Below are 25781 nucleotides of genomic sequence, written 5' to 3'. Positions count from 1 at the left end.
GGAAACGGTGCTGATGCGGGCATGCAAGAAGCAGGGAAAACACCATAAAAGCCTCAGAACAGTGTGCAAGTCTGGGGCTTCGCTGGTTTGAAGAGCTGGAGTTCCTGAATTTTAAGTTTCTGATTTATTTTGTTCACCCAACTTGTTTGGCTTTAGTTTTGATTTTTTTTTTAATTTGAAGAAAAAGTTTGAAATTGCTTTGAATCATGCACGTAAACCTTTGCACCAAATTGCCAAAAGAAAAGAAAAGTGAGTCTCATTAAAAAGTGTTAAATGATGTTAATAAAACCTTTCCTGACACACTTTGAGGAGCTCCTCCATCTCCAGGGGCTTGTCACCAGAGTTATGCAGTGATGGGTTTAGTTCTGAATGGATGAAGAATTCCAGAGAGCTAGAGTTTGTAATTAAAACGTTTGCATTGGTATCAGTGCCTTATTTTGGCCGGTTTTGAAGCAAATATTCCACACGCCTCGGATGTGCATGCACCCTGATCGTTTCATAGGTACGACTGCACATTTGCTTGCAGTCACTTCAGTTTGTAGTACAGATTGAGAGGAAAATATGGAGGCACCTTTGAAAAAATTGTATGCTGTAGTTCCTGCATTATCCTGTACGGGGGCTCCTGAGCTTTGGAAGGCTGTTCCAGTACAGGAGTACAACTCCGTGTTTGCTGCAGGAGACTTTGGGGCATTTGACAACACCAGAGCTCAAGAGGAAGCTAACACTGCTGCATCGTTGGCTTCAGAAACCTCTCGTGTTATATTTGCCAGTCTTTGTTAGAATTAACTAGTCGCTGTGTGACATGCAGATGAAGACACCTTGAGATGCGAGCTTGCTCTGGTTGCCTTGAAATCGTAATCTACTGTGGATAAAGAACCCTAGTCCTGTCCTTCATCCATGCAGGATGATTGCTAGGCAACAGGTCCTTATCAACAAAGGATGCCATGATTTTGTTCTGCAAGGTGTCCGTTCCCGTGGCAAACAGCTGTATAAATCTCTTATAAACAGGTAAGGGGGTTTTAAAGGTCAAACTGAATTGTGATTTATAGGGAGAAGGTTTTATTGATTTAAGTGGGTTTTTTTTTGTTTATCCTCCACCCCTGAGGATACCTACTAATTTTTACTAACGTGTTCACTCCAGGTCAAAGAGCCATGACCACCAATCTTTGGGGACTGGACTGTACTCTTCAGTACCACTCAATGCTACTTTTTAGTTTGGTCCTGGGAGTTCATGTTAAAGGATGCAAAGCACCTCTAGCAACTGGAGGTGCAAGACACTGGTCTCATGAATAAAACCTCCAGTTTTCTGGCAACGTGGCATATGTCTACACCTCAAAAATAAAACCTGTGGCAATGAGTTTTGGAGCCCAGGTCTGCAGACTGGGGCTTTTGCTACAGGGCTAAAAATAGCAGTGTGGCTGTTTCTGTTTAACCTAGAGCTTGGCCTCTGAACCCTGGTGGGGGTGACGGGTTTCAGTGTCCGAGGGGGAATGTGCATGCCCTGTAGTGTGAACCCAGGTCTGTAGACCCAAGCTCTGAGACTTGCTATCATGGGTCTTTTTTTGCAGCATAGACCTACCTCTTATCCTTCACCTAATGCTTGAATGAAAACACTAACTTAACCCACAGTGCTGCTTAATTTGTGTGTGTGTATGTGGAGATGGCACTAGGCATAAGCAGACTAAGCAACTGCTTAGGGCTCCAAGCAGCTCAAGGGGCCCCCTATTAATTTTTAGTATATGTTGTGACGGGGTGGGAAATATTCCAGCTTAGGGCCCCCAATGGGCTAACGCTGGCATGGGGAGTGTGTGTTTGTGTATATTGGTACACTGACGACTGGCCAGTGGTTCAACAAAGCTGCTCCTCTGTTTGTGATATGCTGGTATAAGTGTAAGATTAAGCTGCATAACACAAATGGTCTGGAGCTGTTCTAGATATGTAATAACTAGAAAACTCCAACTTCATATGGAGTTTGTGTATTCATCGTAGTCCGAAATAAGACATTTTTACTCAGTGTTTCTTCTCCCACCTTGCTCAGATATGCCATCTAAATCTTAAATTTGGTACAATAATTTTAATTCCATTTACAAAAGGTATGTTGACTTTGGGCCTGTATTAGTACTATGACTCAGAGGTGTGATTGAACATTTTCAGCATTGACATGCCTGGATTATCAATCCCAGCCAGGGTGATGGAGTTTTATTCATATAATCCAAATAATTGGGACATCTTCAAGAAGAGGGATAATGGAGACAGGCAATCTGGGTGGGTGGATCAGCGATCTGGCATTTACTGTCAGATTTTCATGTCCTTTTGATGTGAGAAGCTGGAACTTCAACTTCCTGCAAACGCAATGTGATGCCCCTGGAGGCTAATCCATAAGAGGTCTCTAGCTGTATTCAACATCAGTATGAATCTCCCTAATTAAGAGATTATTTCTACTCTCCCTGTATTAGCAGATACTTATACCCCAGTGATTTTAATTAGTGTTGGCGTGTGGCGCAGGGTGATTCTCTAATGACAGTTCTGTAATAGTGAGTTATTTCTTCACAGGATTGTTCAGCCCCTCTGGATTGGTTAGAGGGACGCCTTAACGTGCCAGGTAACAGCACACTTTTGTTAAAATTAATAATTTTAAAGGTTAACAGTGCTTATTCATTGAATTAATTTGGCTAGTGGGACTTCAGGTAAACAAGTTTAATGGGAAAATGGATTTATAAGATGAACCATTTAACTGCACTGCCGTGTAAAGTGATTCTAGCCAAACAAGAGGGGAACTGGCTATTTGAATTCACACCCATGTTTCTTTGGAACTGTGCTCTTTATCTGCTGCAGCTGTGTTGTAAATAAGTTTTTAAAAAAAAAAAAAAAGTTCAGTCTGCTCTTAAACCTGAACAGCTGCTAACATTCACAGTAAGATTTGTGTAACGCTTAACGCTAGACAACTAACATTTTATTGCAAAATGGCAAGAAATTAGATCTTGGAGAGACACTGTCCCAGAGAACTGAAAAAAACAGTATGTGCGGTGGTTTTCAGACTGAGTAGTTTGGACAAATATTTTGAGAAGACAGGAATGTTTTAGGCCGACTACATCGTAACTGAAGGAGTCTGCCAGGCATTCACTTGAACTGTGTTATTGCTCACTTGATAAGATACTGTTCAGCTCTCACTCCAGTAAACCATAAACCAAAGAGGACCTAATCTAACTTCATTCTGAGCATAAAGGAGTCTTTCCATTGACTATTTTAATGGGAGCTTGGGCCCTGAGAGATCTGGATATTAATTGATGTCATTCTCATTAAGTCAGGGCATCTCGAGCAGGAACAGAGCACTAATTATATGGGAAACAGTCTGGATTCCTTTCACTGGCTAGTCCTTGTATTGTCTCCAGTGAAGTGCTTACCCAAGTGATATGTTACTTAAATCCAAAAAATAAACTTGACTGGAGAATCAGTTACATTCATATTAGTTTTACATTCATATTAGTTTTACATCCTGAACTGAAGATCAGTCTGGCTTCAGATTTTAACTTTGGTTCAGAGTTGCTGCATTCTCAGTGTGATTCTTTGACTATTTAATGATGATGACTAAAGTATCTAGCATGTAGGCAGCATTATCTAAATTAATACTAAGAGATACATGTGCTGTCCTGTTCAGGGCAGTATCTCTGCAGCACGTGACAATGATGTCTAGTCTTGGAAGCAACCTTGTATTGGTTATTTCCTTGTGGGTTCTGCAGTGTGCAACAAATGAGCTTTTAGGTATTTCATGTTTAGGCTGCACCTTCTTTCTAATCTCCAGGTCACACATTTGAATCGCATCAAACCTAGACATCACTACCCTCAATTGTTCTACTTCTTGACTAGATTTAGGGTGCCAGGTGGACCTCTGGTGTGCGAAACACCTATCCTTCCATGGGCTAGTGCTTCCAGAAACTATTGTGAAGATCTGGATTTGATAGTGCTTCAGGACTCCTAAGTCCTCATGCAGTGGGCTGTTGTATTGTGGGTGGTCATGAGGTCTCTAGCTCATTGTGGCCGAGGAATTGCTCTTAGTCAGTTATTTAAACTTAGCCCAGGTCAGCATATGTGAAATGAGTCTCCATTCAGTGCTATGAACTCCTTGTCAATTTCAGTGGAGAAGGAATTGAAAATGAACTTTCCTTTTGGCCCTAAAACATCACCACTCTCTCAGGGTTGAGGCACGTTGGTGGGCAATGTAAGGAAGCTAACGTGTTTCCTGAACTGCCACTCTTGCATGGATGAATGACAGACTTCATTCTCTGTGTCTGTCAATCCCATATATGTTCATCAACACTAAAATTCATTTGAAATGAGGATGGATGTATCAGCATGCTTCCTAACTGTCAAATATTTCTTAATAAATGCCTTTTGGTCTTTCTCATTTCAAACTGAACTAGACTAGAAGGGCCTGGCATGACCAGGACTCTACCCTGACTGCACTGTGCTGATTCCACACACATACGGCTTTTCTAGATATAGCTCTCTAAAACAGATGAAAGCAGTTGGCTCTAAAATGTTACTGAACTCTAGCATCTAAAACTAGATCCTCTATATCCATGGGGATTTTCCCAGTTGCAGCTGTTCTTTGCCCACAGCTTCATCTCATTGCCTCAACAATACTTGGACTGGATGGATTTCCCCCCCTCTTTGGGGGGGGCACTCAGTGACACTGGGAAGGAGTTGCTATTGAGCAACATAGATGCTCTTCTTTGTCTCTCTTAGCCCAGGCTGTGATCCTAGTCCCTGCTGGCCCAGATGAAAAAATAGTCTAGGGCAGTGATACTCACTTCTCAGTGGTTCAGGAGCCAACTTAGTGATCAGCATTACCCAAAAGCACCATAGTAATATGAATTCATTATTTCATTTACTATGGTACTATGTATTCATATTTAAACAGTATGTCAGGAAATATCGTGTGTGTGTGTGTATGTATGTATTCTCACTGCAACATGACTGACCAAGTATTATTATCTTATCAACTACAGTTGGTTAATAACATAGTAAAAGCTGCAAAGAGCCACAGGAGACCCATTAAAGAGTCACTTGCAGCTCGCAAGCCTCAGTCTGAGTATCACTGGTGTAGGGTAAAATTTTCAAAAGTGCATAAGTGACTCAGGAGGCAGCCTCAATCTACGTTACATAGGGACTTCGGCTCCTGAGGCACTTAAATGCTTTTGAAAACTTTACCCATAGATTAGACATAATTTTTTGTCTTCCATGTGTTACACCAATAGTTCACCAACTAGTTCAGAATAATTTTAAAGGACAAATGTGAACCTTTTAAAACCTAGACTTTAACCTAAGGGAAAACTCCTGGGCGGGACTTTCAGAAGTACTCTGTTGGCCGAATTCTGTTCCCACTGAGGTCAGTGGTAAAACTCCCTTTGACTTCCATGGAAATAGAGTTAAGCCAACACCAAGCACTCTTGAAAAGCTCGCCTCCTGTTTTCTCGGGTTTTCAAGCATGCTGTAAACTACGGAGTTTTGTTTTTAAAAGAAAAACTTTCCCATTTTTGCTCTGCAGAACTTTGTTGGGGAAACTTTTTTCTTCATCTAAACCAATAGTGAACACAGATGCACATTCATGTTGTTTAGAGAATGTTGTTCCTAGAGCTCTGAGCATTCCTTTTATCAGTGCTGTGTATGGGGACAAATCAAGTCACAACCATACAAAGCGTTTGCCAAACTGAGGAGGGGAAAACCATCCTGCTTCCCAGTGCCTGCATGATGGGAAGCCATATTGTCACATCTTATCCTCTGTGTGTGTTTATTATTTTTCACATCATGTTATTCTCAATTAGGGCACAAGTAAGCGGCAACTTAAGGGGTGTAGTTATGCCAAGTACTCAACTTTGGGTGTCTTGGAGTGTACCTTAAATCAGCCAAAAAAAGTGTGGGTGTCCAATGTAGCCGCTAAAAAGCATGAGTTCTTATTAAAAAGTTGTAAAACTTTAAATATGCTTTTTATTTCCCATAACTAATACTCACTATACATGCTTTACATTTTGAAACTGTACAAATATTTATTCTCACAGTATCCCTATAGGCAGTGAATAGCATTAGCCCCATTTTGTACATAGGGAAATGGAGGCAAAGTGGTGATGTAACTTGCTTAAGGTCACAGGTGGCCAGTGGCAGAGCTACGATTAAAGTGAGGAGTCCTTGTGCTCAAACTATTTGGCCATGCTGCCGTCCACTTTTTAAATGTTAAGTGGGTTTTAATTCTTCAGTTGGCTTGGGAAATTGTCACTTAGGCCTTGTCTACACAGGGGGATTGACTGGAATAAGCTGTTCTGAAATAGCTCCCCATGTGGACACACTCTTCTGGAGTAAGTCACTTGATGCTGGAATAATCACTGTGCTTATTCCACAATAAATATTCCAGTCAGTTTCCGTGCATAGACAAGGCCTTACCTTAGCAAGCAGTTAGCAGCTGACGTTGACGACATATGGTCTTATTTCAGAGTAGCAGCCGTGTTAGTCTGTATTCGCAAAAAGAAAAGGAGTACTTGTGGCACCTTAGAGACTAACGAATTTGAACATAAGCTTTCGTGAGCTACAGCTCACTTCATCCGATGAAGTGAGCTGTAGCTCACGAAAGCTTATGCTCAAATAAATTGGTGCCACAAGTCCTCCTTTTCTTTATATGGTCTTATGTTTGGCTGTTATCTAAAGTCTTTTGGTTGAAAAGGTTGCTGTGCAAACTATAAGGCAGGGATAAGGCTTGTTTTGTGTACCTTGGAGTTGTCTAAAGCTATATTTTAAAACTTTACCTTGACTTTTGATGATCCAATGTAGGTTTCCACAGATATGGAAGCAGGAACTGAAACCTCGCAACTGAGATCCAGAGTACTAACAAATTTACAATGATTTCTGCTTTTGTGGAAACAGGTACTGGATCTTCAGATATATAAGGTAAGGATTTAAAATACTGTATAAACTCTTATTTTAACTTTTTTTTGCAAATGTGACCTCCTTTTTCTACAGGAAAAAATCAAAAAAGCCACCAAGATGAGAATTTTAAAAAAAAATTTTTAATCTTGGCTGTTCACCATGACTAAGGTTTTAGATTTGTCACTGCATTTTTATCAAAAATCAGAGTAGTCACAATAAATTTAGTAAAAGTCAAGGATTTTGTGCTGATTGATTAAAAAATTCTGTGACAAATGAAATTCAGCTGTACCTTGCTATAATCATAGGCCAGCATCCTTCTCCTCTGCTCCTGTCTCCTTGCCATGACCACCCACAGCAGCACCCTCTGCCCTGGCACTAAACACTAATCCTGGCATGGTGAAAGGGGATGGCCTGAATGGGAGGGGAGAGCGGAGGTTGTGCTGGAGAGAGTGAGCCTGACCACACTCGCCCCAGATGACAGCAGCTCTTGTCCCATGGGTCTGGGAGTTGAGTGTGAGCCTGACCTGCACTCACTCCAGGCATGGGCAGCAGTGAGTGTTGCTGCAACTCTGTGTGTCAGGCCACAGTGCCACTCACTCAAATTTCTGGCCATACCCCTGCTGTGCGGTGAGTGTGGGGCTGGCTTACTCTCTGACAGTACCTCCCCTCTGGACCAATGGGGTGTGACCCACCTAGAGCCTTCCCACATTGAAATCATTGAGAAACAAAGAAGTTAACGGTATCCATGACATTCTCACCCCTCTGAATCTTTAAGCATGACCTATGAAATCAATAGGGTCTTAGTCCAGCTTCGACAGGTGTCCATATAACAAACTACAACCACATTTGACACTAAATAGCCCTAACTGGCCCTCACTGGCAATTTCAGCAGCAAGGGCAAGGATTTCAGTGGGCAATGATGATGAGCTCTCCTTTCACACTTAGAGATGGCCCCTTTGGGTCAGGAGTGAGGTGCAAGCAGCCAGGGAGGTATAAGGGAACTCACAGTATCTCGGCCTGGTCACTGGGTCAGTAGCATCTAGAGCTGTCTAACAGGAATTCTTCCTGAGCACTACATTTTCTTTCACACTAAAATGGCCCATCAGACTTCATGAAAAGGAAACTTTTTTTTTTTTTACTATAACTTGCAAAATAGGTTATAGTCACACAATGGTTAAATTGGCTGGGATCTATTTTAATGGTTTATGGCACATTTGAGTACCCCAAAACCCAGCAGTAATTCTTATTCAGGAGCATAATACTGTGACTATTCCATTGGACAAATCCTGAGTTCATATTTTGATCACTCTTTCCAAATCTTGTGCTGATGAAAAATACCAAATAAAGACCTTCCCCTTGGGATCTTTTTTTGAGGAGGAGCTTGGATCTAATAGAACTAGGCTTTTCAGTGAAGGCTAAGGGAACTCCTTTCATTGAAATTAAAGGAAGTAAGCACTCAACTCAGTTAGGCACCTTTGAATATCCCAGGCTGAAGGAATGATTTATCACCCCAGTGAGTCTTGTTGCCATTCTGAGTCTGGTTGTACCTTAGGATGTGGTATTTATCCTTTTGGTCTTTCACTTCACCATCTCCCAAAAACTGCTCTTAGGCAGATCCTCAAGTATAGGAACAACAATATGAATCAACTCCCATAAGTCTCATTGATTATAAGAATTGTATTTCGCTCTTTCTCATGAAAGCATCTAAGGGGAGCCTAAGAACATGCAAAAGGTAGGCTTGGGAGAGGAAGAAATGAATTGCATGGCTCAGGATAATGAGGCGATAGAGCCTTTGTCATTGGTTCAATCATTGTTAATGGAAGCAGTTACTCCCTGAAAGGTGTTCAGTGGCCTATTGATATCTGTTTGATCATGCACAGTGCAGGTGCAGTGTAATGACCACTTAAAAGTGAAAAGCAAGATGGAGCACCTGGGAACCCGATCCTGCATTCATAGAATATCAGGGTTGGAAGGGACCTCCGGAGGTCATCTAGTCCCAACCCCTGCTCAAAGCAGGACCAATCCCCAACTAAATCATCCCAGCCAGGGCTTTGTCAAGCCTGACCTTAAAAACCTCAAAGGAAGGAGATTCCCCCACATCCCTAGGTAACCCATTCCAGTGCTTCACCACCCTCCTAGTGAAAAAGTTTTTCCTAATATCCAATCTAAACCTCCCGCACTGTAACTTGAGACCATTACTCCTCAGTGGTACCAATGACAGAACGAGAACAGTCGAGATCCATCCTCTTTGGAACCCCCTTTCAGGTAGTTGAAAGCAGCTATCAAATTCCCCCTCATTCTTCTGCAGACTAAACAATCCCAGTTCCCTCAGCCTCTCCTCTAATCACTTTTGTTGCCCTCCGCAGGACACTTTCCAATTTTCCCACGCCTGCCTTGTAGCGTGGGGCCCAAAACTGGATGCAGTACTCCAGATGAGGCCTCACTAATCTCAAATAGAGGGGAATGATCACTTCCCTTGATCTGCTAGCAATGCCCTTACTTATACAGCCCAAAATGCCGTTAGCCTTCTTGGCAACAAGGGCACACTGTTGACTCATATCCAGCTTCTCATCCATTGTAACCCACAGGTCCTTTTCTGCAGGACTGCTGCCTAGCCATTCGGTCCCTAGTCTGTAGCGGTGCATGGGATTCTTCCATCCTAAGTACAGGACTCTGCACTTGTCCTTGTTGAACCTCCTCATATTTCTTTTGGCCCAGTCCTCTAATTTGTCTAGGTCCCTATCCCTACACTCCAGCGTATCTACCACTTCTCTCATTAGTGAATGCTGCTACACAGCTGCCACACTAGTCTTGCCTGGCGTTCACAGAATCATAGTGAAGATAAAGGTATATGGCAGTCTAGGTGGTCTTCATCCAGGCTAGTGTGCATGGGCCTCAGATGAGTAGGTGTTGAAAAGTCTTCAGCCCTGTCCAAGACAGTTAGCTCTGTTTTAACACATTTCTAACATGCAATTTTATAGACATATAGAATCTCAGGCACTTTGAAAATTGAGACAAAAGCATCTGTCCCAAAATGTTAATCTGAGGTCAGGTCTACACAACAAAATCTTGATGGCATAGCTGTGCTGGTCAGGGATTTGATGAGGAGTGATTTGTTACCATCATAGCTGTGCTGGCAAAAGCCCCTAGTGTAGACACAGTTATACTGGCAAACTGAATTCTTGCTGATATAAATTATTTTCCTCAAGGGGGCTGGAATAAGCTATACTAGCAAAAGGGCAGTTCTGCTATTATAAACTGCATCCTCACTAAGAGAGCTTTGCTGGTATAATCTACCAGTGTAGTTATACCATCATAGTGCTGCTAGTGTAGACATAACCTAGGAGTAACCTACAAAATACCTGCTCTTGTCTTTAAAAAAGATTTTGAAGCCTATTTAACTCATTGAGGTGTTCTCTTTCAGCACGCACAGTTTCTTTGAAATCAGCAGAGTTAGTTGAGAGCTGAACTTGACCCACTATCTTTAAGAGAATTTCCTTGCCTTGAACATGTTATAGAACCGCATTGAGTTGAAAGAGGACCCTTAGAAATCCCTGTCTAGTACATATGTCTTGTGTCGTGGATTTAAGAGTTGGTTCACACAACCAGATCCTAGGGTAACATTTGATGCTACAGTTAGAGATTAATGGACTGACTATGAGAGGTGTTCATTGCCTCATTTTCCATTGAAATTATTTGAAACTATGAGTGCTCTGAATCTTTGAAAAATCAGGTACCTTAATATTTATACTTGACAAATTTTGCAGATTTAAAGCCAAATTTTTCCCTGCTATAAGCAGGCACAGATTTTCTTTGAAATCAGTGGAGTTAGATGAGGGCTGAATTTGGCCCATTATCCTTAAGTGAATCTTCTTGCCTTCAGCAATGTCTTAGATCCTTAATAAACTTGTAATAGTTTTTTTTATTAAATATACACCACTTGCTTTCATACTTGAAATTACATGTTAGAGGTTTCTGTAATGGAAAATTCTTTTAATGGTAGAAAATGGATTGTGCCATTGACCTAAATTTTCATTTAAAAATACTGCAGATTCCAGATCAATTAATAAGTGTTCAAATAGCTAGTGATAGATATTGCAAAGCTTGAAGTCACTGCAGTGCGAAGAAAGCTAAAGCTGCTGTATTAGGTCTTGCCCTTCAGAGATCACTTTAAACATTCTCGTTCTGCTACCTTTAAACTGGTGTGAAGTGTCTAGATAAACACAAAGAATGGAGGCTAAGTGAGAACAGAAATACAACATGCCCAAATATTTAAGGATACTAACGATATTTTGGGGCATAAATAGAATTAGATGTTTAACGATAGTGACGCTTGCTTGTGTGGAAAGAGCTGCATTGATTGCTATGAGTTAAGAGAAATCCCCCACCACGCTTTCCCCTTAGAGCACATACACAGATATCTAGAGTTTTTTGCCTTTCAGGGAATATTCAGAGGTTCCATCCTTAGGAGAAAGTAGGAATATATTCCCTGCAATGCACACACACCTCTTAATTCTTCCAGTTTTTTTTTTCTATTTCTGTATGGAATGTAAAATAAGACTATCTGAAGACTCATTTAATACGTAGGCCCAACAAGATAAGGTTAAGCTAAGATTTTTGCCTTGGCTCCGACAGCTGCATGTAGTGTGTGCATGCCCCAGTCACTTGGAGGATGTGGAGATCGGAGGAGCCTTTGATATCTGCCTTGCAGTCCTTTAAACCTGCTATTGTATGACACATTAGGCAGTGTGGCCTGGTACACAATGCACCCGACTGGGTAGCCCAGAGACCTGGGTTCTGGTTGTAGCTTGCTGCTTACCTTCTGTGTAACGTCTGTACCTCCCACTCGTTTTTTTTTCTGTTTCGATAGTAAAATCTTTGGACCAAAAATTATCTTAAGTCATTTGCCCAGTGTCAAGTACAGTCTGGATTGGGCCTCAGGGGACTATTATACAAATAACAGGAAAAGACCATCTGACCCAATATACCTTCCCTTTTGCATTATACGAGAGTATGATAACTTATGGGGCTAGAAGTGAGTTGCTGGTTTCCCCATTCTCTGTATCAAAGGGTCTCTCTTCTAGTCCTGTTCCTTTTCTAGGTTTTTTTTTTCCAACTCAGGAATTTCAGTTGTGCTGCCAAATTTTTAATGAAAATATACCCAGCACATCAAATAACAATTGGTTATATTGTATGAAAAGAGGATTGAATTTAACTTTATCATATCATAGTGCCTTCTTTAATTAAATTACTTTTGGTTCCATCCTATGTGTTAACAAAGATGTACCATGCCAATGGTCAGGAGAACTTTTAGCAGTCACAATGTTTTCTTGGTGCAGAAAAACCGGTTTTTGTGGACTCCCTCTTTGTTTCGCTGAAGCTTAAATTTAATCCTCTTTAGTGCACGCTCTTCCCCTGATCATTATTCCAGTTATTTTTAACCTAATTAACAAGATCCTCTATGTTTTAGCACTTTTGAGGGTCTCATCTGCTTTATGTTGAAAGGTGAGTCAGTTTTTAACTCCATATATTGGGCTGACTGGGTTTAGATAACCCTTCAGGCTAAGGACACTGGCTAAGCAAGCTGTAAAAGCAGAAATGAATTACCTAATACAAAGGCTCTTACTAATCATGTTAAACATATGAGATAATGTACACTGGGGGAAGAACAGAAGCAGTGAAGTTGTTTTAAGCAATGACTAGACTTCATGGCAAACTGAGGATATTTTAGGAACAAAAAGTCTTAGCCAAAATGCATATCTTGCTGGGCTCATCTTGATTTTAAACACCACTTGCTCATGAAGTAACATTTATGGACAATAAGATCATTTGAGTCTTTTGTTGCAACAAATGTCCGTTTTCATTTTTCTGCCATGTTTTATTAATTAGTGAAAAGTCTGTCCTAATTATCACCTTCTGATCATATACTGAAGTCAGGCTTCTTTTCTTTCAACTGCAGCAGAGCCTCGCCCCTAAGTGCTCACTTTGTTCAACTCCGCTTCTTTCCGTAGCTTCCACTGATGGGCTGCAGGCTCAAAGAAGAAGGAAATGGGTGCGATGAGATAACAGGTTCCAGCAAAGAAAAAGGAGCAGGCATATGTCTGAGTGTAGTCATACAGCCAACCTGCAATGGATGAGGGTTCAGTTATTAAAGCTGCTGGACTTTCCCCACATATTATTATTATACTCTGGAAGGTTTATTAACATTGAAAACCGAAATGAGCTATGACTCATAACTTCATTGAGAAAATACTGAACCATAATGCATACAAAAAGAAAAGGAGGACTTGTGGCACCTTAGAGACTAACCAATTTATTTGAGCATAAGCTTTTGTGAGCTACAGCTCACTTCACTAGATGCATTCCAGACCTTCCAATGCTCAGTATTAGATTACATATTAGCATTATGCCTACTGCAGGTTTGTTTTATTTGTACAACCCTAAATCAATCTCTGAATCAAAGTGGAATGTGGTGTGTTTTAATGAGAGTTTTTAAAATAGAGAATACTTTAAATGGGACTAACTAGTTTTTTTCCCACAGATGGTAAAAAAACATTATTTAACTTGGAAAAAGCCACTGCTGGTGAATACCGTGACATCCTTGTGTTGCCACTGTTCAAGCTATGTCTGCATGTGCTGCAGTCACACCTCTGATTGCAGTGTAGACAGACACTTGGATATACAAGGCATGTTGATAACATGAAGACTTGATGAGCCAGATCCATGGAAGCCAGTGGAGTTATCCCAGTTCAGGATATGGCCCAGTATATCAGAGGTTCTAAAACTAGTCTCCAATCTGGAAGAAATATGTAAGAGCCCCTACTTTTCCTTAGCCACATGGCTGTTTTAATTGGTGGTTCTGTCTGTGTGGGGAGAGCCTAGACAGTAATAGAAAAATAATTTCTCAAATTTAGATGTGAATAAAAATAGGAAAATATGAAGAGGGGAAAAAATCATTTTTAAATGTAATTAAGGTTTTTAATGGCCATGTTAAGAGATGAAGGCTAATAGGCGCTTATGAGCCCGTAATTGCATCTCACTAACTACTGCTCTGAACTCAAGTTAACTAATTGGGATATTTCAGTTCCCTACATCATCACTTCACTACAGTGACATCTTGTCTCATTTTCTCAGGGATATTGTTTGGGCCCTTCCTGAACTTGTAGGTTTTAAATGATGTTATCTGTAATCTAATGGGATGAGGTAAATGCTTTATTTCATAGGATGTGGTGACTTCATATTGTACAAAAGCTTGCTGTACAAAAGTTGGGTGGAAAGAAAAGGAGTACTTGTGGTACCTTAAAGACTAACAAATTTATTTGAGTCTTTAAGGTGCCACAAGTACTCCTTTTCTTTCTGCGGATACAGACTAACACAGCTGCTACTCTGAAACCTGTTAGATGGGTGCGTTACTTAGGCTCTGTAATCATGGGATTAAGATGTCCAGAATGAAATGACATGAGCTCCAGTTTTTAAACCCATTATGGGTAGAGCTTACTGAAAAATACCTACTTAACATAAAGGAAAGAACACACATTCATGTTTTCCCTGCAACTCAGCTGTTTTCAAATTCATCAGTAGGTGGTGCCTGCCTACCACCTCTTACCAGCTGGCATTACAGTACATTCTGCAGCACATACACCTGAGAGACTTTGATCACAGAGAGCTATCTTAATCATTTCTCTTTTTGCTTACTGGCTGGAGAAAGCAGATTGCAGGTAACCACTCAGTGTTACAGAAAGATTAGTCTGTGAATTGGAGAGAAACTAAAGGGGATGCAAAGTTTCCTGTGGAAATCTAGAAAAGCATCTTTGCTCTAAACGTAAGTAGTGCTGATAAATCCTTCCTCCGTAACTTAACACTCTAACCCCTCACAGCATATGCCTTTGCTATATGTTTAAGTATAGCTATCATTCCTTTTATCACCACTCATGGAGCTGGAGGTGCCTGCTGTGCTCTTTTTCTGCAAATTGGCTTTTTGCTTTGAATCGTAACTGTTAAAAGCATGGTAGTTGGTTTGTATTGTTCCTGTGAAGCTTAACATGGTTCTCTTCCTATGCTTGTTTGTGCCTCTAAGAATCAGCCTGTTTTGTTCTCCTGTGTTATCTTTAATTTTGTTTCTAGAATGTCAGTTTTCACCGCTTAAACAGGTGTCCCTTGTATGATGAGCAGGTAAGTGGTCCCTACTTGCTGGTGAGGCTTCAGCCTTTTTAGCTCTGGGTGTTCAACCACTGCTTTTGACTTTGGATCTAGAAGTAAGAATTGGGAAATGAGTCTTTCAGGTAAGTAGCTCTTTTTCTAGTATTTATGTTTTGATAGGTGGTGGTGGTGGTGTTGTTGTGTAGAATATGCATCCTTCACCTCTTCTTAGTGTTGTGTATAGTGTATAAGGAGTAGTAGATGCTTTGAGTTTATGGAAATTTTTAAATTAACCTTCAGTAGTGTAGATAAGTTAGGAATAATTCATTTAATCACAGTCAAAGGAAGAGAAACCCTAGACCCATCTTTAATAGCAGTAACAAGCCTCATTCATTTTCACCAGAATTAACTTTCAGTGTGAAGTGCAAGGAGCAAATTTAGCACATGCAGCCTTCACACTTAGGTGGCTTGATTTCAGGGGAAAATCTTGGATCATAGGATTGTACCCTGAACATACAATCATGTGCTTGATCCTATAGAATCACAGAATATCAGGGCTGGAAGGGACCTCAGGAAGTCATCTAGTCCAACCTCCTGCTCAAAGCAGGACCAGTCCCTAAATGGCCCCCTCAAGGATTGAACTCACAACCCTGGGTTTAGCAGGCCAATGCTCAAACCACTGAGCTATCTCTTTCTCCCTTCCCCCCCCAAAATCTTCCCTTCCCCTTTATGGGACACACAATTGAGGGGACTGGAAAAATTAGATTGCTTCATTCCTCTGCCTGGTTTCCTCTCCCTTCTATTGCTGGCCCTTTCCCATCTCAGCTGTATTGGCAGGACTTGGACTGCCAGGAGCTGCCATACGAATAGTCTGCACCCTCCTCCTGCACTCCCCTGCCCCCCCCCCCCCCCAAATAAACTATCAATGGTTAGTGTGTTATAAAAAATTCTATTGTTAGAAATAAAGGAGACATCACCAATTAGTGGATATGTTACAAGCAGCTGAAAGTGCAGTCGCCATGTATGATGCGTAGACCAAAGAAAATACACAAAGTGAAGTAGTTCCCAACATAAGGTGCTTGAGGCAGACTTGGAATGAAGCAGGTCATTGGGTGGGGATACATACAAGGAACAAGATAAATGACCTAATGCTGTTCACTCACTGGTATTTGACCTGGCAGTTTTATCCATACACTGTAAAACACTAGCCTGGGGATAGCTGAAGATACTTATCCCACATCCAGATATGAAGGTAAGGTGAAAGGTTCAGTGAAGGACAGGCTTTGCCTTGGGCAGAGGTGCATGAAACATGCCCATTCCCCCTCAATTTAAGTGGATAAAGAAATATCTGACTTGAATATTTTTATTAAATATAGCACCCAAAATGTGCCCCACACTATATATAGAATAAGATGGTATTTTGGGGGAGGGGAGGGGGAAGGCTTATATTTGAGCCTATGTAAGCTGTTTAGCAGAGAAGATTTTAAATCCTTAGTCAGGAGATGACAACTAGAACCATTTCGGTCCCCTCTGCTCTATGCAAAGCACTGCAAATATAGCACCTACCCCTCATGCTGCTGGGACCACATCACCCCTTCAGCATCAAGTTAAACTGAAATAACAGTTTGAGTCTGGTAAAGTCAGTTTTTTACTCTTCTTTAGATGCATACAATTCTTCTTCTGAAGGGAGGGTCAGAGCTAAAGAAAATGCTCTGTGCTTTACCACCATTAACTCATTCACTTGCAAGTTACAGCTTTTGTTAGGAATTAGTTTTACCTTTTGAAGAAAAGTGTCATCTTAACTACCTTTCACCTTGGCTCTCAAATGTTTCCTAGTAAGTACTTTGATGCTAGAGAAGAACTAAGTATTTTCTATCAAGAGGATAGAGGGAAAATATTGCTTATATATTACCTGCTATAGGAGGTCCAGCGATGGTTGCTATCCCAGCGAAGAATGAGGCAAATCCTAAAGAACTGTGGAGTCTGGGGACACCTACAAGATCTACCTGTTCATGGAACCAGAAATTATTATTACACATCTACCCCGATAAAACACGGTCTTCGGGAGACAAAAATATCTCACCATGTTATAGGTGAGACTGCATTGTATTGAACTTGCTTTGGCCCCCCTTGTTGTCTGACCACCTCTGTCTCTAATCACCCCAACCCCCCTGCTCTGACCCCTATCCAAACCCCCCGCCTGCTCCACTCCACTGCTTCCTGCTGCTGGTGACTGTGGGAAGGTTGGGGGAAAGGACACCCTCCACACTCACCTGCAGTGGAAAGCGGAGCACCTGGCTGGGGCTGGGCTGCTCTGCTTCCGCTGCTGCTGGTGAGTGAGGTGGGATCCCTCCCCTGAGCAACACAGCCGGGGCAAGGGAAGTGGAGCAGGCTGCTCCTGGCACCCCGCTAATCCCCCAGGCCACTGTGGGACCCCCAAAAGTCATCTCCTGCCTCCCAGACCCTGTGGGTGGGAGGGAAGCCCCTGACCACCCCTTTAACATTCTGCTCAGAGCAGTGTGTCGGAGTTTTACTGTGCTGTATGTGAACCCACATTGTATCAGGTTGCGTTAGACGTGTACTTTATACAATGTACAGACACATTAGAATGAAAAGTGTTTCTCCAGGGAGTCTCCTTCACTCTGTTAAAGTTTGAAAAGAGTTTGTCCATACAGAATTAAACCCAAAATTGACATTAGGATGCTTGATGCATTTCTAGCCCTTGGCTATACAAACATCTGAAATTAGTAATCTTTGTCTTTGAAGATATTTTAAACTCACTCTCTCTTGGGATGTGATGCACAAGCATGATTTGTACAGGTACATAGCTACATGAAAATGCGGCAATATTCTACTGCAGTTTGCCTTAACAGAATCAGACTAAGGTCAGAAGGGACCATTATGATAGTGTAGTCTGACCTCCTGCACAATGCAGGCCCTTCATTTACCAATCTTGATTTAGGTTACAAATGAATGAAGTTTAGTGTTCTTATTGTCTTTACTGGACAGAGTGCAATACCTAAGATGGAACTATGGCATTGAGAGACAGGACTCGGGAAGCCAAGTGATTGAGTTAGGTCACTGGAAATATGTTGAGGTGCCCAATACTGTGTCTCTGCTGTGTCTGGCCTGCAAATGACTGTGTAATCCTAAAACCAGTAAACTAACAAGGTCCCCAATGGTTTGATATTGAGAGTTCTGAGCACACAGCCCTCAGGCTGAAATCTATGGCAGCTGTGGGTGCTCATCACTCTTGAAAATCAGGCCACAGGATTTCAGGTGTTTGAGATATTCAGTTGGAAGTGCAAAGCATTACTGTATTACCTCTTGATGAGATCCTTTACTCACCAGTACAGGGAGCAGCAGAGCCAGGTATCCACCACAGAATATGGCAAAGCTTATGGTGTAGACCATAAGTAATGGAAAGGATGTGGCAAGAGGACCCAGCAGGTTAGTGATGCCACACAGAATAAGGTAAGTCTTATGGTAATGATACTTCTTGATCCAGTTCTGATCAGCAATCCAACCAGAAAGCAATTGGCTGACTGTCTCTGTAATCCCTAGAGAGAAACAGAAAATTCTTGTGAAGGCTCTAACCAAATCTTTTAGAAATTGTTCAGGAGTGGTTTTGGGCTCTTGATTTTTCATAATCTACAAAAACATTTGCCTGAAGTGTTTGTCAAGAAAATTCTGCTGATGTTTTACATTTAGGATATGACATCACAAGAGAGGAGAATGGGATTCTTAGATTGTTCGGTGCTTGGTAAGCATCCAGTAGGCATCTGGAGAGAGGATGCTCTGTTAATTACATTAAGGGGTGAGAGAGTTACAGTAAACCTGACATGTACAAAGACATCCAGCAAAATCAGAGATGACCAAACTTAGCATTCCTGATCAAACAAAACCAAACCCCACCTTAATCCATAATGAAGAAGCAAAAAAGGGCATAAATTGAACACTTTTAAAAGTGCAGGGCTGCTTTTAATAAAATATACATTACCTTCTGGATATGTTATATGAACTAGTCTCAAATTCAGGAAAGTGCTGATTACCACTGAATATCCATTACCTGTATTCCTGCTCTTAATCTATATCAGTTGCCTCTTCAGCCCAAATAACATTCCAAGGATGTTGATTTCACTTTACAGAGCACTTTCTTTGTACAAAGAAAGTTTACTTAATAATTGAGAATGAAGCTACTTTCCTTAATGTTATCTTACTTGCATGTTTGGAAGTTTAATATCTTCACTCACACCACAAACTAGAAAAGTTTGATTTTTGAGGTAGACAGCCTTCATGCACAACAGCTGTACTTAAAATAGGCAGGCCTGTAAAATTCTTTGTTTGCATTTATGTAACAGTTGTAGTGTGCCATTGTGACCTCTCCAAAGTGTTTCACAACAGAAGCCAGGATTGGCTGACTGCTACACTGTTTTTTGATCTCAGGGGGTTAATACAAATATATTCTTAAAATAAGATTAGGAGACTCTTGCCTACCAGCCACTGAAATGAGGTAAGAGGCATCCATGCCATTTATGCCCAAGGTTTTGGCTCTTGCTGCCAGGTGAAAGGTGGGAATGAAGTAGGCCAGTTGGCTGAACAAAAATGACCAGGCAAAAATACAGAAGAAGGGATCTTTCAGCAGTGAGAAATCAAGAAGAGGCTGCCTGCTGGGAACTGGCCATAAGTGGGAATTCCATTCCTTTTGCAGTGGAAGGTTGTTATAGCCACAGTCTCTGTCACTGCCTCCATCAGGAGAGTAGCAGTTGGAGGTTTCTCTCTCAGGCCCTTCCAGACCAGCAGAGTTCACTGGAACTAGTGATCCTAATGTTCCAGCTGACTGGAGCCTGTTTGTGACAGTGGAATCTTGCATAGGAGAATCCAGTCTAGTATTAAACTGTGTTTCTGTGGTACTGATTTCATCTAGGTGGCTTGTAAGAGTTGCTGGATGTTTACTTTGTGTTAATGATCCACTGTCTACATTTCTACCAGAAAAGTCCTGGAGATTCTTGATGATAATAGGTCGCAGTAACATACTAGAAGGCACAAGGTTTAACATGATCCCTCCAAAGATCAGTAGGGTACCTGAGAGAAGAAAGGGGGAAGGAAGATAAGTGGTTTTTCCCCCCCACCATAATGCTGTGATCAATACACTCAAACATTTGTGTTTAGAATTGGCTCTCTTTTTCATACTGAACACATGGAATTATCTGTTGCAAGAAAAACAGTATTTGTCTTGCATCAGTCCTTCTGTGAGACTTCTTCCCAAGGTGAAATCACCTTCCTGCTTGTGAATAACCTATGTCATGTCAAACAGAGAAAGCAGACTCTAGCTGGGAAGCAACATAGCTACTCTCCATCCCATTGCCTGCCTAATAAATTAAAACAAGGGGAAGGAAAGAACTAAAATTTGGCAGACTCCATGCTGAGCAGCGAAAGTACAACATTGCAAGAAAGTTAGGAAATGAGAGAGGAATTTATAGTCACTGTTTAACACCAATATAACTTCAGTGACTGATTACATTTTGGAAGAAGGATCTCTTAAAGATTTAAGACTACCAGAGTTGCCATTCCTGATATGTCAAAGTAGCTTAGCCTCTCTATCAGAAGGTGCCAAAAACCAACCCCACAATCTTTAAAACAACAATCCCTTCTAGGTCACCTTGAGTGATAGGTACCTGGTGCTGATGGTGAAATGTGGAAAAAGTAAAACCGATTTACCTTGCCAACCATAAAAATCTATCAGAAGTTGAGTGAAAGGTGCTAGTACAAATGTCAGTCCCATTCCTGAGCGTGCAATTGCATTGGATAGAGCCAGTCGCTTTTTAAAGTACCTGGCAGTCATCACAGCAGCTGCTTGATACAAGCAAGCAAAGCCCAGCCCTGAAATAGAAGAAAGAAGGTCAGTGCCCAAGCAGTGACTCTTGTGGAGTGGAATTTTCATCTCATGCAAGTGAGGAGCAGAACTTCTAAGTCAAGAACTCTAACTCAATGAGTCACCTCAACTAACAGCTGTATTGTAAAGACAAGAGAGTCCTTGCTATATGTGGCAGGAGAGTGGATGTGACGCACACAAGGAAATGCCCAAGCTGTGCCTGTTTAGAAACAATGAAGAGTAGCAGGGATTGGTGACTGGCAATAGTGTTTTCTGGGAACCCAGGTAAAATGCAGTGGCGTGGCTCTCCAAGGTGCGTGGGGCAAAATCCTGGCCCTAGTGATCAGGATTTCACCCGTGGTGTTTAAAAAGCCAAGCTTTGCTACACGTAGTGGGTTTAAAAAAAACAACCTGAAATTCACACAGTGGCTGTAGTAAGTCAAAACTGTCATTAGGCATTCCTGAATGTAAAGCCTGCAGGGAAGAAATTGTCTTCTTTTTGCAGCCTTTGGGTGATTCAATAGGATAATCAAGCAGCCACATGGATTAACAGTTGTCTGGATCTGCTGATGCACTTTTGTAAAGGCTTTCATCACTCAGGAAAGTGGCAAAAAGGCAGCCAGAGCGAAACTTGTGAGCTGTAGGAAGTTACTCACCCAATAGCAGTCCCATAGACGCACACAGGAAGGAGATACTAGTGGCCTGTGTGCTGATCAGACAACCAGTGCTAACTAGGCCTGCCCCAATGATGGAGGTCAGCTGGTCCCCCAGCTTTCCACAGGCTATAGTGACCAGTGGACCTGGAAGATAAGTCAGTAGTGAGGTAAGCAGTTGGAGGATCTAGAGAAAAAACACAATAGCTCAAGGTACAACAACATCTAGGATAGTATTCTTGATATTCTCTGATCCTGCTCTGAGAATTCCATCAGAGCTGCAAGGAGTGCTCATGCTATGATCTATGAAGTAGGATAGTGGAGAGAAAGGTAATCAAGTCTCCTGTTTGGAGATGGTCAGGAAGGATTTCCTTAACCTGCCCCCTTTAGACAGCATTGCTCAGTTAAATTGGTGGATTATTTTGTGGTGGGAGAGAGACTACTTTACTTTGAAAGACTGGGTATTAGAGGTAGGATACTGCGCTAAATGGATCAGATTAGCATGGCCAATCCTGTACAGAGAAGCACAGTGACTTGTCAAACGCTGTGTTTATGCAAACCCTCTTCTTTAAAGATTTCCCTGTGCTGCCACCACCAGTTCAGCTCCCCTAGAGTGCTGGTGTAGACAAGAGCACTTCCCCATAGTCAGCCGAGGGTCACCGTCCTTCAGACGGAAGTCTTCAAAGAACCGGTATGAGAGTGCTAGTGAACCCTGCTTTGGAGTGATTGCCCGCTAGCCCTGGAAGGTTGTTCAGCATCCAGGCCCAGTTAATTTCTGGACTCTCTGGGAGTGCCAGCAAATGTGCCAACTGCACTAGTTTGTCACGTAGACACTAGGAGTTTGGCAGGTCATTTAATGTCAGCTGTTTAATGCGATCAAATGGCCGCAAAATTCAAAGAGTGTAGACCGGCCTCTGCTACTTTCTGAACTTGCGTATCCCTGCTGACCTGCTGAGAAGCGGAGAGAGGACATGATGGAGCCGATCCAACTGATTTGTTCTGAAGAGCCTCCCACCTCTTCTTGAAAGACCACAAAGAAAATTCCAAAGGTTTTCAGCATTCCCATCACGAGCACATTTACCTAAACCCAAAGCAGATACAAGTGAAAGGCTGCACATAGTTGGAAATAGATTCCTGGCCACAATATCCTCTCCCTGTTCCTCAGGACTGTGACGAATCTTCATGTATTGGGAGAAAAGCTGATGACAAGTTAGAGTCAGGAAAAAAATCCCCTTTCCTCCCCTATAAATTACATTACATTACACACACACACACCCCTCCCTCCCTCCTTCCATTATTGCAAGTAGGTGCAATATTGGGATGGGACAGTGTTGCTGCTTTCTAAGCCATCTAGTAGCATTGCTTAGTGGCAGAAATTGGGACATTTGTCTGGTAGGATTGTGAAAGAGACTTTCAATGACTAGTTCTCAGTGGTGCCCACATTCTAACTGGAGCAAAGCCTACACAATATGGACATTTTTCCAACAAGAGACCAGAATGGCATTGCACTTGAGATGTGTTTAAAAATTCAGATTCCTTTGAACACTATTTGGCATATTTCTATAACTAGTTCTTATAAAAACTAGAGACTGAAAAAATCTTGAAATACTTAAACACTTATTGTCAGTAATTTAATAAGTACTTGGGTGGTTTTTTAATTCTTGGAAATCTCAGTAGTCATTGACAGATCAGAACTGATTGGCTTTTTGGCATGAGCATTGGAAAGATTTCCCAGTCAGAAACTGCCAGGCTGCCTAATTTTCTTTTTCCAGTAGCTGACTGGAAAATAAGCAGGTAGTAGAATATACTGAACACACTTGAGTCAGGATGCCTGGCTCCTATTCATAGCATTGCTGTTTTGAGCTGTGATGTTCTGAAATATGGGTAATATAAGGCTCCCTACCTTGGAGGCTTAGCTAAACAGGCTTGTCAAGTGCTTTGACATCCATGGTCAAAATGTGCTTATAGAAATAACTATGTACTACTTGATAACGTCCAAATTGCAGGTAAATGCGTTGTTGTTTTGCAGCTGCTTAGCAGTTGATTCTTGTATACAGACTGTGAGCCAGATTCCAGGGTTGGCAATTTCCTGGGAAAAACTAGTTTGGAACAGAGCACTGGTAAATACCAGTTTAAACTGGGAAAAATAAAGTTGTTAGAATACTAATGAAAATTACAGATTGCAAAAAAACTTATCAAATTGCTAACTATAAATATGGAAATAAATGAGTCATGACATCTATAACTACCTTGAGAAAATACCTAACCAAAACATATACAGACATTCTGAAGTTTAGTATTATGTATACTGCAGTTTTAATTTGTATTTGTAGAACCTAAATTAATCTCAGAGTCTTCTGCCTTATGGAACCACACTTTGAGTATGTAACTAAGGTTAAGCAATGTGGTGTACATTAATGAAACAGTTTTTTAAGATAGAAAATACTTTGAACTGGGGCTAACTAGTTGGTGATTTTACCGGGTTAAAAAACAGCTCTGGTAAATGCCATCCCTGCCGGATTCTCAGCTGCTGTAAATTGATGTAACTGCATTTACACTAGCTGAGGATCTGCGGCCTTTTTCCCCACAGAGCCTCATGAAGGAGACCGGAGTTGGGTTCCTCTATGGTTATCAAGCTACCAGAAGTAATAGGAAAGCTGTATGATCTTTACAGTGACAATATGTACCTCTGGAGACTTGTGGGGTGGAGGGAGGGGAAGAGAAAACTGTCACAAGCAAAGAGTACCAAGTCCAACTGCTTTTTAATGAAGGACAGAGATCAATCCTTTCTCAGAACTAGTTACCCGTTTCACTGTGAGCATAATCTCTACGTGTAAAGTTAGAGACCAGTGTGCTAGACTCATTAAAGTAGGACTCCAGCCCTCCTTCACAATGTTAGTCTCTGCCATGAGCATGTTAGAATCAACCCTGTGTGCATCATATGCTGGTTTTGTTGTCTAAAAAGCATTCTGTGTGAGAACACAACCTGTGAAATCATCTCTTTCCTCCAGGACTTAACTCCCGAGGGTCCCACAAGGTTCTCTCTACTTACCAGAAAGAAGTGAAGCACTATCATCCATCCCCATCCTCCATCAGGAGTTATGGGTTGCTGTTCCTCCTCCTCCTTCATTGCTGTTGGCTGATTCTCTGCCCCCTTCCTTTCTCCTGAAAATGAGAATTTCAGGAAATAGTCACACTTCACCTTACTGATCAGGCTCTTTTAGGTAAACAAGACTCAAAATTCACTTTACAGGATTGACCTACTTTAAAAACAAAAGCTGATACTTGCTTCCATCTGTCCTTCCTCCTGTTCACCAGCCTCTGCTGCTACCACCATGGGAGACAATATTTTGCATTTAGTGAGAGATCACAAGTTGCTTTTTAAAGCTGGTTAGGCATTGTTATACCTTTGGGAAAGAGGCACTTAAGTTTGCACAGTCACACTGTGGCAGAGCTGGAGATAGAACTCAGGTCTTCTAACTCCCACCCTTTTACTCATTTCTAGATTATAGCTGTCCCCAAGTAAAGAAGACTCCTGCATGTTCAGGTAAGTTTCCTTTGGTGTATGTATACATAATTGAATCTGTGCCAGAACTAGGGAGCCTGCTTCACCATCTGCCTGTGACTATACCCTGCTCAATGCCCCTCTGAACCTCTTCCCAACCTCATTGCCTCTATGGTGTTTTATTCCTTCACCATTAATCTGTGAGGTTTCTGTCCATTACTGAGTTTGCTCTAGGAGTTTTGCCTCATAGTACAGCTGAGACCTGCAAGGGGGTTAGCGGGATTGTAACCCAAAGCTTTTCTCTTACCGTCTGGATGCTGCATAGCATAAGATGCTGCAAAAATAAGATTTAAGAAAAATAATCTGTCTTCATTTGTTGGGGCTAGCTACAGCCTCCTGAGTTAGTTCAAGTCTGTTCCTTAATTCCTCTCTGTACTAGGGAACACAGAGCTCATTCTTCTAAAAGAAGCCACGAAGCAAAGGAGGCAGAGCTAGAAAAAAAAAAAGCCCCCTTAACTGCAGGGCCTTTTGGACTTTATCCCTACCCTCAGGAAGTAATTAGCATATCCAAGGCATTTCAGCCCCACCCCTTACCCAAGACTGAGGGTGGGGAAATGAAGCTCTTTGCTAAAAGTATCCTGCTTGGAGGAAATTTGAGTCCTTAAAGCGCTGCCCAAAAACTGCAAGGGAA

General features: G+C 41.7%; 1 protein-coding gene across 2 annotated transcripts; it reads right to left on the bottom strand.

Moving 5' to 3' along the window:
* Positions 1-5968: 5968 nt before the first annotated feature.
* SLC16A4 (solute carrier family 16 member 4) lies at positions 5969-25534 on the bottom strand. Of its 2 annotated transcripts, none has more exons than XM_037885225.2 (9): positions 25398-25534; positions 24638-24750; positions 22534-22666; positions 21589-21732; positions 20779-20940; positions 19555-20142; positions 18406-18617; positions 16970-17063; positions 5969-13042 (listed from the first exon to the last, which is right to left on the bottom strand). In XM_037885225.2, the coding sequence occupies exons 1-9, from the start codon at positions 25411-25413 to the stop codon at positions 12891-12893; spliced, it is 1614 nt and encodes a 537-aa protein (XP_037741153.1). In that variant the 5' UTR covers positions 25414-25534; the 3' UTR covers positions 5969-12890. The 2 variants fall into 2 exon arrangements, with proteins under 2 accessions (XP_037741153.1, XP_043389278.1); XM_043533343.1 differs by lacking the exon at positions 5969-13042 and adding an exon at positions 14914-15167.
* Between the last annotated feature and the right edge of the window lie 247 nt (positions 25535-25781).

Source organism: Chelonia mydas, chromosome 21 (genome assembly GCF_015237465.2).
Source record: "Chelonia mydas isolate rCheMyd1 chromosome 21, rCheMyd1.pri.v2, whole genome shotgun sequence".
In the NCBI taxonomy this organism is placed as follows: domain Eukaryota; kingdom Metazoa; phylum Chordata; order Testudines; family Cheloniidae; genus Chelonia; species Chelonia mydas.
Note: the sequence above shows the minus strand (reverse complement) of the source record. Positions and strands in the feature narration are given on the sequence as shown.